Source organism: Suillus paluster (assembly GCF_016628075.1).
Source record: "Suillus paluster strain FC165 chromosome Unknown EDB91scaffold_41, whole genome shotgun sequence".
In the NCBI taxonomy this organism is placed as follows: Eukaryota; Fungi; Basidiomycota; class Agaricomycetes; order Boletales; family Suillaceae; genus Suillus; species Suillus paluster.
Window position 1 is genome coordinate 56,990 of NW_024537601.1, and position 14,777 is coordinate 71,766.

At 47.4% G+C, this 14,777-nt stretch overlaps 6 protein-coding genes across 6 annotated transcripts; 4 read left to right on the plus strand and 2 right to left on the minus strand.

The window, feature by feature from the left end:
• Nucleotides 1-325: 325 nt before the first annotated feature.
• EDB91DRAFT_1238132 (uncharacterized protein) lies at nt 326-970 on the minus strand (the record flags this gene model as incomplete). Its single annotated transcript, XM_041321672.1, has 2 exons — nt 326-566; nt 615-970. The coding sequence occupies 2 exons, from the start codon at nt 968-970 to the stop codon at nt 326-328; spliced, it is 597 nt and encodes a 198-aa protein (XP_041175382.1).
• Nucleotides 971-2,932: 1,962 nt separating this feature from the next.
• On the plus strand, nt 2,933-3,380 carry EDB91DRAFT_1083511 (uncharacterized protein; the record flags this gene model as incomplete). Its single annotated transcript, XM_041315632.1, has 2 exons — nt 2,933-3,009; nt 3,038-3,380. The coding sequence occupies 2 exons, from the start codon at nt 2,933-2,935 to the stop codon at nt 3,378-3,380; spliced, it is 420 nt and encodes a 139-aa protein (XP_041175383.1).
• Nucleotides 3,381-3,599: 219 nt separating this feature from the next.
• On the plus strand, nt 3,600-4,452 carry EDB91DRAFT_1083512 (uncharacterized protein; the record flags this gene model as incomplete). Its single annotated transcript, XM_041315633.1, has 2 exons — nt 3,600-3,917; nt 4,018-4,452. The coding sequence occupies 2 exons, from the start codon at nt 3,600-3,602 to the stop codon at nt 4,450-4,452; spliced, it is 753 nt and encodes a 250-aa protein (XP_041175384.1).
• A 387-nt stretch (nt 4,453-4,839) lies between these two features.
• On the plus strand, nt 4,840-5,329 carry EDB91DRAFT_1250210 (uncharacterized protein; the record flags this gene model as incomplete). Its single annotated transcript, XM_041323198.1, has 2 exons — nt 4,840-4,992; nt 5,087-5,329. The coding sequence occupies 2 exons, from the start codon at nt 4,840-4,842 to the stop codon at nt 5,327-5,329; spliced, it is 396 nt and encodes a 131-aa protein (XP_041175385.1).
• Nucleotides 5,330-8,683: 3,354 nt separating this feature from the next.
• EDB91DRAFT_1083513 (uncharacterized protein) lies at nt 8,684-9,823 on the plus strand (the record flags this gene model as incomplete). The annotated part of the gene is given in 4 exon segments (XM_041315634.1): nt 8,684-9,118; nt 9,538-9,574; nt 9,620-9,636; nt 9,656-9,823. The coding sequence occupies 4 exon segments, from the start codon at nt 8,684-8,686 to the stop codon at nt 9,821-9,823; spliced, it is 657 nt and encodes a 218-aa protein (XP_041175386.1).
• Nucleotides 9,824-10,293: 470 nt separating this feature from the next.
• Nucleotides 10,294-14,540, minus strand: EDB91DRAFT_1083514 (Tco5, signal transduction HAMP domain histidine kinase; the record flags this gene model as incomplete). Its single annotated transcript, XM_041315635.1, has 16 exons — nt 10,294-10,361; nt 10,412-11,128; nt 11,183-11,314; nt 11,411-11,563; nt 11,615-11,854; nt 11,890-11,903; nt 11,983-12,289; nt 12,536-12,560; nt 12,840-12,901; nt 12,952-12,995; nt 13,050-13,139; nt 13,189-13,254; nt 13,382-13,488; nt 13,541-13,645; nt 13,700-14,416; nt 14,448-14,540. 16 exons carry the CDS (start codon nt 14,538-14,540, stop codon nt 10,294-10,296), a joined length of 2,940 nt encoding a protein of 979 aa, XP_041175387.1.
• Between the last annotated feature and the right edge of the window lie 237 nt (nt 14,541-14,777).

Sequence of the window (14,777 nt, forward strand, 5' to 3'; positions counted from 1 at the left end):
TCCTCGGTGAGTCCTCCCTCCTCTTCATCTTCGTTATCGTAGCAACAATCAATATTGTCCGCAGCAACAATCAATATCTTGATGGACCTGGTGAGTTTTTTCCTTGCGATATTGAGTTCCTCGCACCTTGTCTGATATACCAAATTCCTCTAGAATATTTGTGAATGCCTGCGCTAAATTGGCGCCTGTATGTGACTACCAATAGTCAGCAATATGGTGCGTGCCCTTGTTCATTCTATTTACCTTTGCCACCTCAACTATGTCGAGTATCATTGACAGTGCTTTACCTTCGTGTTCGAGATGCACGGAAACAGCGACAAACGCCCTATGATTCGGCAACAGTCCATGCGTCGGTCGCAAAGTTCAATTCTCCGGGGTAGTCCTGTAGCATTCGTGCAATGCGTGCACGCGTTCGAACGAACACCTGTCTGACATCACGCGCAACGGTTTTCGGTGATGGTAAGTAATATTCTGGACGCCCTGTTTTCATAAGTGTGCTGAAACCTCGGTCCTTTACTATTTCGAAGGAGCGCAGACTCTCCGAGACCCATTGGACGATTTCGGCACTACCATCAATTTAGTGGCGTCTCAGAGATTTAACTGGGTGCACGTACTGAGTCTCTGTGTGTGTGTGTTGATGATGTGAGTAAGTCACTTTCCCTTTACCTTTGTGATCAAATGATGTCTTGATTGACCCTGTTTCAAGTAGACTTTTGATGGGTCCATCTCGTGCTGCCGTGGTATTTCCACAGTCCATTGCAGCTTGTAATGCTGGCTGACCCCAGCAGCTCTTTACATGTTTGCGCATGTTCCCTGTAGACTTCACGTCTTTTTTGTCGAGATAACGACGAACACGGTGATTACAGCCATGGGCTGCGCACTTGAAAACATGACAACGACGCTGATCATGATACTCGATAGTCGGTATCGGTTGAAAGAAGGCATATATAGGTGAGGACCACTCTTTCATTAGTCTCTCTATAGCCTGTTTAGTATTTGTGTTGATTGGATAGTATAGCAATTGACCTAGCTCCGCATCAGAGGACTCTGAAGCACTCTCTACCGAACTCTGCTTCACCTCGTCATTTTCAGTATCGGAGTTGATCACGATGGCATCAGTGTATGCCGCGTCTTCTTCTTCTTCGGTCCGTACAGTGGCTCGATAGGTAGTTGGTGTTGGACTCTTGTTAGTTTGATCAATCTCTGTCACTTTGCTTCAGTTTTTGTGCTATGGTGGTATTAGGAGACTGATCCGAAGTGGCCTTTCATTTGAGTGGGCTGTTCGGTGGCCATAGCCAACACCTTTTCGGTGGGCTTCTTGATTCTTTTAGGTAACATGAGAAGTTTTGTTCAGAAGCTAGTTTCGAAAGCCGAAGTGTGAATCAGTGATATGATCTATTTAGAGATAAGGTTTAAGGTTTGCCATCCCAATGTAGTAAGGTACTGTATAGTCAGGTACCCACCAATAATCCAGGGGTCAGGGGGTCACGAGGCCCCAACCCATACCCATACCCCTCGATGCCCCTACCCACAACCCCCAGGGGTTACCCATACCCCTGTCCAACCCTAGTGGCTATATAGCCTTACCACATTTTCCTGATGTAAAGGGCACGCAGGTGTCAGAAATCAATCTTTTTCCCTCAAAAATGCCACACAGCCAGACCCACAAGCCGCAGGAGAAGCCAGCACCCTACAAACACTCGCAAAAGGTTGCAAAGACTAAAGATGCACCTGCTACCTCAGCTAAACCTGACAGGACTAACATTTGAAAAAATCTCACCTTGAATGACTGGCTCACTGTCTTTGCATACATCAATACCCATCCCAATCAGTCACAAGCTGAGATTGTCACACACTTCCAAAAAAAATCATAGGGGCTTTGGCCTTCAGTCAATCAGCCTTATCTCATTGCCCTTAAACGATGACCAGAGTTAGAAGGGCGAATCCACTCTAATCCAAATGCTTTATCATCAAAACACCCACATCTTGTGACCAGGCCAGATGTAGAGTGTGCCTTGTTCACATGGGTCAAACATATGGAATCAAAGGGAGAAACAGTGAATGGGCCAATGCTACGAGCCAAGCAAGAGAAGTTTGAGGAAGAATTTGATGTGCCAAAAGAAGAGAGGCTGTTGGGAGATGGTTGGATTGCTTCCTTCTGTCGGACATACAAGATCCAAGAGCATCGCTGGCATGGTGAAGTAGGATCAGTAGATCTTGATGTCATTGCAGCTGAACACACTCAATGCCAAATGATTTTGGCTAAATATCCTCCCAAAGACCACTGGAACTTTGACGAGATCAGTTTTTTTCCCTTGTAAGTTATCATTTTAACTTGAATCTCTCACAATTTGACACTGACTTGTATGTTATGAAAAGTGCACCTCCAGATCGTGGACTTGCAACTAAACAGATAAGCAGGAGAAAGAAGGATAAATCTCATATATCAATTGGTCTCACCTGTAATGCTGATGGCAGTGAGAAACTTGAGGCTATGTTTATTGGGAGAGCAAAGAAGCTTTGGTGCTTCAAGAAGCAAACTCCTGAGCAACGTGGATTTTACTATTGAAACAATAAAAAAGCTTGGATGACAGCTGTGCTCTTCGAGGAGTAAGTTGTATGCATGTATTCATCATGCTTTCGCTTACTGTAATCCAGATGGGTCAAAAAGCTTGATCTCTGAATGAAGCAAGAGAATTGGAAGATCTGCTTATTTGTGGACAACTTCTCCGCCCACGTGATTGCCTATGAACCTGGAAACATTGAGTTTGAATATTTTGAACCCAACATGACACTGTTTGTCCAGCCATGTGATGCTGGCATCATCCGCTGCTTCAAAGCTGCATACCATCGCAATTTTTGTGCTCATGCCATTGAACTTGATGATGCTGGTGAATGAGAAAATTATAAAATTGATCTTCTTAAAGGCATGATGACGGCGAAGGAAGCATGGGATACTGTGACTTCGACAACCATCAAACACTGTTGGGATCATAGTGGAATTCAACTGTGAGTCACATCCTTCAAGTTTGTACAGAGATCTCATCTTAGCGAGTACTAGGGACAATTCATTTATTCCAACTTCAACAAGTACATCAAATGTGGGTAATATTGGCCCCCATAATGACCCTGCAGCATGGCAAATTATTCATGAATTTGCCTCCAGCAACATGTCTCTGCTGGAAGCGGAAACTCATCTACAACAGTTCCTCACTAGCTGCTATGTTGACACTGATTGGAGACCTGCTTTGAAAGCAGTTATGGATGTGGAGGGTGACAATGATGCAGCACTCAAAGCTGTTGACACACTCACTGCTGCCGCATCTCATCAAACTGGCCTCAAGATCCAGATTCCTGCATGTCTGAAGATGCCTGCCTAGGTTGCAACCCTCGAGAATGATCTCATAGATTCAGTTAATGATTTGAAGTCCCATAACTGGTTATCTAAATTGACTGAGGCACGAGGTCAGATTAGAATTAGTCTAAGCGCAAACAAGCGATGTGGTGCAGCACTTTTTGCTCTCATCCACCATCGCAGTATTTCTCATCCTAAGGATTAAGCACTAGCTATCCGTCTTTTTGCGTTCTTTATTTCTATTATGTTTCTCGACGACCCCAACGAGGCCATAAGACCGGACTATACTAGTGACGAGCACCAACAAGCTCGAGAACAACTGGTAAATGAAGGTTTTACCGAAGAGCAAGCTATACGCTCTCTAGCATCACTATGGACCCTAACAAACAACGCCGACAAACAATGTTGGGCATTAAGGCAAGAGAGACTGGAGACCGTGCGTCAATGTGAAGCACAAGAAGAAGAGCAGCGCCAACAAGCGTGTGAAGAAGAGGATGAAGCAGCCCGCCTAGAAGAGCGGAAGAAGAACAAGAATAAGTACACACCCTTCGGTCGTGGCAAGGTGCCTTCAGAACCTACCATCCTCCCTGCACCATATGCAACGAGGAAAATGAAGACCGGAGAATACTGTGAACTCCATTACTTCACCAACTGCGGTCTAGACAACACTGAAGAAGCTCTCGCAAATCGCAGAACTGGACACTCTGGTCATGCTCCTGGCCAACGACGGGATTCATTCATGGATCCCAGCAGACGCAGTCAAAGATCCAAAAGCCACTGCAGTAACGAGAGATGAGAACCTCACCTGGGAGGAGTTCAATGAGGTGGCACCATGTATGATTAACTTTATGAAACTACACGACTGGCTGAACAAGCGCGTCACCATGCATGTGCAGTTTTGGTCGGCCCTGCAAGCGCACTGCTGGCGACACACTTCTGATCACCTCAAACAACGAGCTCTGCTGCTCTACCAGTCCCAACAGCAGAGGAGGTGGCATCTCGCCATAGGCCCAGCCCAGAGCTGGAGTTTAGAAGAGATCAATCAAGAGCTACTTACAGAGGCGAGAGAAGAGCTGTTCAACAAGCATCAAGACTGACAGACCATGATCGCAGTCCAGGTCAGTGTTTTCTGTCAAATTATATGCTAGAACAGTTCGCTCATCAGTTTCCCTTTTTCCCGTTATCTCCCCCCCCCCCCCCCCACCTCATCTCTTGAACTCCGTATAACCGCATATGTTGTCTCATCAGCCAATCACGCGCCAACAATCCCAGGGATGCGTATGAACTTCATGTTTCTTCGTCATTCTTTCACATACCCCCCCCCCCCCTTCCCCCCCCAGGCTAGCCAATTGTGCACTAAACCCAACCCCCTCCCCCATACACACAAATGGCTGGTCATCGCAAACCCCATGTGTCACCCACCACTATAACGTCAATACCACTCAACCAACAATGGTATTCGTACACAATGTCCACACCACGCTATGTGCTGCGACATTTTCATTCGCCTGCTACAGCAAGCGGCGGCGGCATACGTCGCACACAATACCGATTCCCTGCGCCAGCAGCCACCTGAGCATGCACCACAGAAGCGCCCACTGCAGTCTTCAGATGAGTACACTGGGAGTAATAAGAAGGTACGCACTTCATGTGCCCCTCTTACCTCCAGTTTACTCCCATGTTGTGCAGTCTGCCTTGGGCGCAACCCACATCGGATGATCGAATGCGCAGCCACCCAAATGTGGGACAAACAACATGAAGCCTTCTCAGAGCGTATCCGCAAGGCCCTCTGGTCCAGAGATGGAAAACAACTATGCACAGCTTGGCAAAGGGAGGAGGGATGCTCCATACCCAAGCACGACTCGAAGCATATCTGCTCCGGTTGCGGAGCCACAACGCATGGAGCCCAGAAGTGCCCTCATGCACAGAAGGCTTCATCCATTGACTCCATATAAGGCAGATGCATGGGAATGAGAGTTGTGAAGAGCGAACATCCTTGAACGCTTCATTAAGATACCAATCGGGCTCTGTGCGGGCTTCGTCTTAGATCTTCCGAATATCACCTCTGTACAGACACCACCCAATAAAGTTTCAATTGAAGAATATGCGGTTGAGTTTGATAGGATCATTCAGAGGGAACTCAAAACTGGGAGATACATTGGCCCTTTCACTGCTGAGGCTCTAGAGCAATTGATTGGACCCTTCCAATCATCCCCAAACCGGGGAAGCCAGGAAGATTTAGAGTCATTCAAAATTTTTCTTTCCCGCACGCAACAAATGCTTCCTTCCCCAATCCCTCGGTAAACACTCACATCAATTCTGATGAGTTCCCCACAACGTGGGGTAAATTTTCGATAATCTATCTATTAATATTGAAGCTTCCGCCAGGTTCGGAAGCCGCCACGAGAGACATTTCTGAAGCCTACAGAACTATTCCCCTGCATCCATCGCAATGGCCTGCAGGGGTGGTCAGAATATCAGACGCGCAATTTTGTGTGGATTCCTGTGCAGCCTTCGGAGCTACCCCATCGGCAGGTGCTTACGGGCATGTTGCTGATGCAGGTGCCGAGATTTTCTGGAACAACGGCATTGGACCCATTGAAAAATGGGTCGATGATCATATATTTTTCCAAATTTGGCGAGAGCATCTTGCTGAATTCAACCGAGAAAGACTTAACTGGTACTGGACCTTTGCCAGTGAAGGAATTCATCAGACCAGAGGTAGGTTATGGTATGGAAGCCAGTGTGATGTCAGCGGGCAGCTCGAAGAGTTTAGCGAAAACTGCGCTCATCCTCTAGCTGACTTATAGGAATCCTCCCCACGATCTGATCATGACAAGGTGTTCGCCTTCTGTATGGATGACATAGATTACCTATCAGACGAGTTGGGAATCCTGTGGGAAATTCTCAAGGACCAGCTGTTCCAACTATCAACTATCTACATTGGTTTCCTATGGAACTTAGAACTAAGATTCATCGCCCTGAGCTTGGCAAAGGTGAGTAAATACCTCAACGCCATTCATAGATGGCGTAAACGCCCGGCACACATGTTGAGCGACATACAAGAGTTGTACGGAAAACTGCTGCACACATGCGCCGCAGCACCTCGAGGACGGGCATATTTAACGAGTCTTGAGGTGATGTTGTCAGTGTGCAGTTCGAGTCCTTTCCTCCCCCACAGAGCAGAAAAGAACGTAGCGAGCGACCCAGAGTGATGGTCTGTGCTTCTGCAATCCGGAGGAGTCTTGAGGCCAATCTACCCAGTGGAGCAGCTCACTGACTTACACACATTTTACAATGCAAGTTCAGGAATCAGAATCGGTATTATCATTGGAGATAGGTGGCATGCATGGAGACTCATTCCAGGGTGGAAAATGCTCAACGGCAAACGGGACATTGGTTGGGCAGAGGCAGTGGGTTTCAAGTTCCTCGTGTATGCTGTCACTGGTTCTAGCCGCCGCCTCCTCACCCACGGCAACAACACAGGGATTGGGGAAGGCTGGTGGAAGAAGCGACACCGCAACGCAGAAGCCAACAGAGTGTTTCAACGAATTCACCAGTTTATACACAACTTACCCCACCGTTTCGAAGTCGACACCACCTACATGGCAAGCACACATAATTCCGCAGACAGACTATCCAGAGGCATCCTTGGACCAGTCGAACTTCTTCTTCCCCCATCCACATTCCAGACAACATTAGTCCCTTCGTTATCGACGCTACCCAACCTCTCTCCCCGCTGAAATTCAACACTTACAAGAAGGCAACTATTCAGCTCCAGCTGCCAAACTTGTTAACTCTGCTTTCATCCACCAACAAGCTACTGAGAGAGCCAACACTGAACGGATCGAGGAGGACAGTTTCATCAACCGCGCCCTCCGCGACAATTAGCCCCTCCAGTAGATCACATTTTGGGTCTCAATTAGTCCCAACTACCAGCAATATAGCCCCTGTTCCCCATCCATATCGCCTAGACCTTACCCCACACCCATCTAATCTTTGCCCGCATTGTCTGGCCCGGGACCGGCTATGTTTGTGGATACCAGTGGGTAGCAGCCCCAGGCAAGCAGACGTCGACCCCAATTCACACCAGCATTCAGTATCCAACACGGTGCTAGACAGAATCCTGGAAGTAATGGGTGCTTCATGGGCCCAGTCTTCAAAGGAGTGTTATGGCGCCGGTCTTTTAGTTTTCCATGTATATTGTGACATGCAGAGTATTTCTGAAGATAAATGTTGCCCCATTGCAGCAAACCTCATGCTTGAGTTTCTCTCAAGCTGTGCGGGATCGTATTCAGGCTCATCGTTATCAAACTACGTTGCAGCATTGAAAGTGTGGCACTTATTGCATGGGAGGGAGTGGAGAATTAACGCTTGCGAGCTCAGAACTATATTAGACAGTGCAGCGGCTTTTGCCCCAGCAGCATCGAAACGCCCTACAAGACCACCAATGACCACCAGCTTCCTGGTATCCATTCGCGAATTCCTCAACCTCAACGCTCTGCTTGACGCAGCAGTTTACACCTGCTTAACCACCACTTTCTACTGCATAGCCAGGCTTGGCGAATTTACCGTGAGCGCGATCAAGGATTTCAACCCGACAAGGCACATCTCTAGAGCCGGGGTATCAGAATCCCAGGATTGCAATGGCTTACCAGTCACCCGTTTCCATTTACCATATACAAAGTCAGCGAAGAGCGAAGGGGAAGAGGCCTTCTGGGCCAGTCAAGAAGGCCCCTCTGACCCCAAAGCTGCACTCATGAATCACCTCCGCATCAACCCTGCTAGCGGCAATGCACATTTATTCGCATGGAAGCACCCCAAGGGGCTGAGACCTCTCTCGAAGAAAGAATTTTCCAAGAGGATGGCGGCAGCCACTACAGCAGCGGGCTTACCAGATTTGAAAGGACACAGCCTACACATTGGAGGGACTTTAGAGTACCTGTTGAGAGGGATTCCATTTGATGTAGTCAAATCAATGGTGCAGTGGTCAAGTGAAGTGTTCACGATCTATTTGCGTGATCACACAACCATCCTGGTGCCATACATTCAAGCAACACCAATCCTGGAACCCTTCACGAGGTACATGATGCCACCCGTTCGATAGAGGAATTTTACGTGGTGAGTACACCTCCTACCAAGAAGGAATCAAGCTGCGCTGCATGCATCGCTGCACTCCTAAAATTTGGGAACACAGCTCACCTTGATTCATAGGTTCGGATCCTTGTTTCGGGCCGGAACAGCCCTGCAGGCTGTCGCCCAAACTCGCAACAAAAACATCCTTTTTTCATATCTCAAAATTCGTCACATTACTGGTCTTTGTACCCTATGGACTCTACCCGCCACATAGCCTTACTGACTACCTACTTTCTCATTGTGTGCTCCCCCCTAACGAATTTTTCACAACACTTTTGGCAAAAGCCACCTCACTGTGCAGCGCATAGATGCATCTTTGGCAAGCCGCCCACAATCGAAGAGCTGCTAGACCCTGTTGAAGAGAAGGAAGTTGGTGATGACGAGTTTCTAGGTGGAGACAAAGAGATTGCAGATGCAGTTCAAAGGCAGATAGCTATTGAGAATGGAGATATCATTGAGGTTGATTCAGATGATGAGGATGGCAAAGAAGATGAAAACACAACTCTGGACTACACCTTTGCACAAGTTTTCATGCTGGGTCAGCAACTCAAAGATGCTTGCCTTCAATTTGGAGAACTTGGGCAGTCATTTGATCTGTCAAAGTGGCTGCAGGCATTTAGGGCTTCTGTGCGCAGAGAGGAAATTTGTGGGGCAAAGCAGATGACAATAGATTCATACTTCAGTACATAACATCATGTTTTATAATGCAGATGAACCACATACTCGAGGGAGGTCACAATGTGTCACTATTTGTCACATTATGTCACACAACTTCGTTATGCATAAGTGCTGATAACGCATAGCCTCGAAGGGGTCCTGACATTATGTGTTATGAGCAAGTGTACTGTACTTGAAGTATTTATAGCAGACTTATATTGCTAATTTTTTCACATTTACTTAGTAGATCATTTGCCAAGTAGAAATCAAGTAAAATTTGCCTGCTTAGATGACTTAGAGAACTTAGCATCACATTAAGTGGAAATAAGTGATATAAGTTAATTAAGAATTTTTCTGATTTTCCTGATGTGGAATGATTTCATGTCTAGAAATCACACACTGACATTCACAGAATTTCATACCAAGGTACTGCAATATCACTTTATAAAGCACTGAATTACATTGGTCTAGTGCACTCAGTAACGACGGTAACTTTCGAGAGCACAGGCACAGAAGGAGACCGACATAGAGAGACGACAGGATGACGAGGAAACATCATGTGGCAGAGTGAAGAGGCGGTTGGGCTGGAAGCCGCGGGTCCAGAAGAGCGGAAATATATATAGGAGGTTGGGGTGTGAACTTGCGCTTGCTTATGATACGAAGTGGAGGGCATGATCGTGCATGAACACGTTCAGGACGTTCGGTTCGCGTTGGTGAAATTGAGAGAGAAACATACACTCGCATAGGGTCGTACAGGTGCAGAATATGTGTAGGGTATGAGTGTTGCGTCCATTATCATATAGGGCCAAACTACTAACGATAACATCAAGACACGTAACTAGACAGCAAGAAGGAGCTACAGACAACATCGATAGTAATATGAGCAGCGTGTATGTGAGTGAATAAAGATAGACCAAAACATGCATCATGGGGTTCAAAATAAATCAAAATAAAAGAACATGGATTGTCCACAGGTAGATGAGAGTATTTGGTGTGGGCAGAAAGGTCCATCAGCATTATGGTCGTAGAGGTCACGATTTTCGTCGCCGCTCGTCCGCTATCGTCAACATTTTCACTATACTAGATTCAAAGACAGGCTTTGTCAAGATGCTGGCAAACAGTTAGTTGGATTTAAACGTTATGAACTATAGAGTCACATACTGGTTCACTCCCGCCTCGGAATATTCTTTCTGGTCATGGATGAGTGCATTACCTGCTTCAGCGTCAGTATACGTAAGGGCACAATTCAACTGCAACACTGACCGGTAACTCCAACGACGAAATCACCCCTACCCATTTCTCGAAGTTTGGAGATCACCTCCAAACCAGACATAACCGGCATCTGATTGTCAAGAAAAACGGCATCATATACACAGCCGTTCTCTGTACCATCTTCATCCGTCCGGTCTCTTTCACTGTCAGGGCTAGGGTCGAAGACCCTGGGATTACGCTCATCTCTGGTCCTCGAAGTTTTGCCGATGATCATCTCCAACGCGATCTTACCATTCTCAGCGGTTGAGACATGGCATCCTAATCTTGTCAGCATTCGAGACATGACGGTGCGAGTGAGGCGGTCGTCGTCAACGACCAAAACAATTATGGGCGGGTCAAAACCAGCGCCAGACCCCTTGCGGCTCACGGGCAACGGTAGGGACCCTGAAAAATGGGAAGCTACCGACGACTTTCGGACTGGTGGATCTGGGCGAGTCGTCATAGATAAAGCAGCTGGCAGGGGAGTAGCATCATCAAGGGTCTTCGGCGAGTCTGCGACGACTGTAGGTGAGCTGTCAATCGAATAGTTTCCTACTCGAGAGTACATCTCCGGACTACTCAGGTTCTTCTGGCCAGAACCATCGACGGGTGGAGTGGGTAGCGGAAGACCAAGCTGGGCGCCCGACGAGAGTTCACTGATAGTCCGGCTGAATAGATGGGATTCAGAGTCATCAGCGGCATTCGGCAGATTCAACTGCACCAGGCCCCCTACAATCGGGTATTTGCTTTACATAATGAACGCAAAATATGCATAACGCTGACCTTGGTCCATCATGGTCTGCATAATGTTCGTCGAGACTGCCTGCGTTGGGGCACAGCTTGTCAGTAGATCCACTGATAGTGGCCCGGCTAGCTCAAAGGTTCTCTGTTTCTCGCGCAGAGTTGACTCCGGGTCTGGATGATCCACAACTTTGACTCCCACTCCCTAGCGCTGTTGCAAAAAGTGAACATGAACAATTGATTTCGGGCGGAACAACCCAGATAACTTACGTAACTCGACCCAGAACGTCGACCCATGACCGACTTTAGAACGGACACCCAGCCTACCGCCGCTCAGCCTCACAATCTGTCGGACGAGGGCCAGGCCAAGACCGGTGCCCTTGCCGCCTTGTTGTCTACCTTGCTCTGTTTGATTGAATGCAGCTGCCAAGAGACAATGAGTGTTTCACAACAAATCATGATGCAATAACTCACAAAACAGCTTGCCCTGTGCCATCTCCCTAGGCGGGATTCCATGTCCGGTATCACTAACTTCAATCCGCACAACGATCCGCTTCAGTGGGCCCTTCTTTGTCGATAATTCCATGCCTTGTCCCCCGCTCGTTATCGGAGTAGGTAGAGGGTCAGGATCGTCAACAGGAGCGCAGAGTACCTCCTCGATCGCGTCCTCACCTGTATCAATCTTTGGTCTTGGGTTGTCGGAAGATTCTGGCACTGTATGTGAAGGAAATATCAGGCGTGTGGAACACATTCACTCTTCCTCCTGCGGGAGTAAATTTGCAGGCGTTGCTAAAAATGAAATGTTCCAGATAGTCTTGATGGCATGTAGATAGACTGCAGACCTTGCGAGGTTATTGATGATTTGTCGCAGCCTGGTAGCATCTCCAAGAACGATACCGTCCTCCTTGTTGTCCAAATCCTTCTCTAATTTTGCCAGATTTTCGCCTGCCACCTCGTAAGCTGCTCGTCGCGCAACCTTGTCGATGGTCTCGTCGAGATACGTGACGAGTTCAAGGTTGCGGGCGTCTGTTGCCATACGCAGTGGAATGAACAACGAGCGCATGACAGCATGAAATGCATAAGGTTTAGATAAGATCTCGAACCGACCGCTATCCATGCGATTGCTAAGGAGGGTGTCAGACACGGTTCCTAGAAGGACAGGAAGTTACTTAAACAAGTCAAGCATGTCATTGAGAACTGCTGTGGAATCAGTTGGCTGCAGAAAATGGACAGCTGACGAACTTGCCTTTGGACATCATGATCAAGCTGCCGCCTAATGCCATGAACTCTATTTCTTGCGCTTTAGATACAGCGCACGATGCTTCCATATTCTGCACGGCGAGGACTGGACGCTTGATCAGCGTCAGATACATAATTGTACTTTATGACACCTACGGGCTGTGTTCAGGGGCACCCGGACCTGTAAATTTCCGATGAGCCAGGCAAGGGTATGAAGGTACTGTACTTATCATGGAAGACGTATCTAACAGCAATAGTCAGTCAGTAAGCTATGCAGGCATGCGAACATGATGCGCACGACGTAAGCCTCCTCTTAGAGTCTGCTTCCTTTCGTTCGTTGATTTGAGCCTTCTGAGTAGCCTTAAACTGGTTTTTGAGTTGCTCTCGGAGAATAAAGAGGACGCCGTTCGGACTGTGAAGGTGAGAGGAAGAAGGAATAGGAATACTTGTTTCCACTTACATTCTCGTGCATGTAATGAACAAACAAGAGGAACGTGTGGTACAAGAGAAAATTTAGTAGGTCTGAAATTTCTGGTGAGCTAGTGGCGCAAAATCAGAAATACTCAACGCACTCCTGATCCATATTGGCTTGTTTGGCAGGAAAAAAATACTTGAGCTATGAGAAGTCAGTATACAATATAACAATTCGTGAAACTCTTGCATGTCTTACATGATAAAGAATGATAGTGACCCCACCATAGCGGCCGTTCTATCCATCCTCATCCCAAACAGTGCAATAGTTTGTAATGCAGATGTGTAGCTGAAGGCAAAGATGAGTGATCATAAACTGAAATATGGATATAACGCACTAGAATGTTGCGAGATAATCTTTTGTCCCGCATGTATTGTCTGTATTATAATATCCACACACATACCTTTACCAAGTATCAGAATCTCAGTAAAGGGCAGAACACTAATGCTTACATTGACACGACCTCATACAAACACCTCGGGGGAGATCAGAACTGCTGTACTTGCGAGCTGTGAATATGTGACGCTCACCAAGACCATGTGGAGATCATCAAAAGTAACTGGTAAGGTATAGGACGGTCGCGTGGGAAATCGAATACGACCAAGAAAAGGAGAGGAATAGTATGCGCAGGCACGACCTACAAAATACGATCAACATTGCCAATGCATGCGAACTCAAACTGTACTCACACCCCATAACCATGACTTATCGAGGATGGTGATAGGTGCGGCAATTGTTGATGCTCCGATGACCCAGTTGGCAATGAAAAATATGGCTGACCAAATTGCTAAAGGCTTAGGAATGCGTAGATTAAGTTATGTAGCCGGTAAATTCACTAGGCACAATACCTTTCTAATAAACCAACGCTCCTTCTGATATCGTTCTTCCGTCTTTTTATCATAAAATCGTATGTGGAAGAATTTATGCACTGCTGGCCAAACTTCCCAGCGAAGAAGAATGAGAAATTGGCGGAAAGGGCCACCATTATCTGGGAACGTGAAACTTTCATGACCGACGCTTGTACCAGTCCCCGCACCGACTTGAGCCCCCTCGATGTGACTGTCTCCTGATTTTTCTGGAGCGTGTTCTGAGTGGTCGAGCGAGCTCTTCATATCCTCTGTCCAATCCCGGTCCACGACAATTTCGTCTACTTCGTCAGCGTCGCTACCATCCTCTGTCCTTGGCCGACTTTGACTGCTATCAAGACCACTGTCCACAATGGCAGAGGATGTGGATGGGGACTCAGTGCCCACGCGCTTCATGAAACGTACCCAATATACACGGAGAATATCTATGCGCGCTGTTTTTCTCTTCTTTTGGCGGCCTGAATCCGCTGTACTAGCCTGTGTAACAGGAAGCGGCAGGTCCAGGAACTCCCTGGGACGGGTAAATGGAGCAGTAGACGCCGTATCACCTGCCATTTCCTCAGCAGGCTGACGTTGAGAGTCGTCGTTAAACTTGGACATTGCGGTAAGGCCACCGGCCGCGCAGCACGCGGACAGCTGAATACGAGGTCGGACGTGGGATACGATGAAAGGAAGTGTAGGGTACCCGAGGATAAGGAACTGACGCGGAATCATTGCATCATAAGCTTACTATCTCCCTGTGGAAGCCGCGTTCAAGGCCCGCTCGGAAGCCTTCTTCTTCTTTGGCGTCATCGTTGAACGTTGAATGACAATGTATGCACATAAGTAGACGAGTATGGTATAACAATACTGCTGTTGCGGTAAATCAGGCGTACGCTGACGATCTGCTCGTAATCATTTGAGAGTCAAATGCACCCCATTGAAAGGTTCCTGAAGGTGATTCACTACTATTGGGGCCCTTCATACGTATGTGTTGCAGACAACAAGCCTACATGCTTAAGCTTTCTTGGAAGATGACCATTTGCATAGCAACCTGGCTTGGTGGGAGCTACTAGGCTTG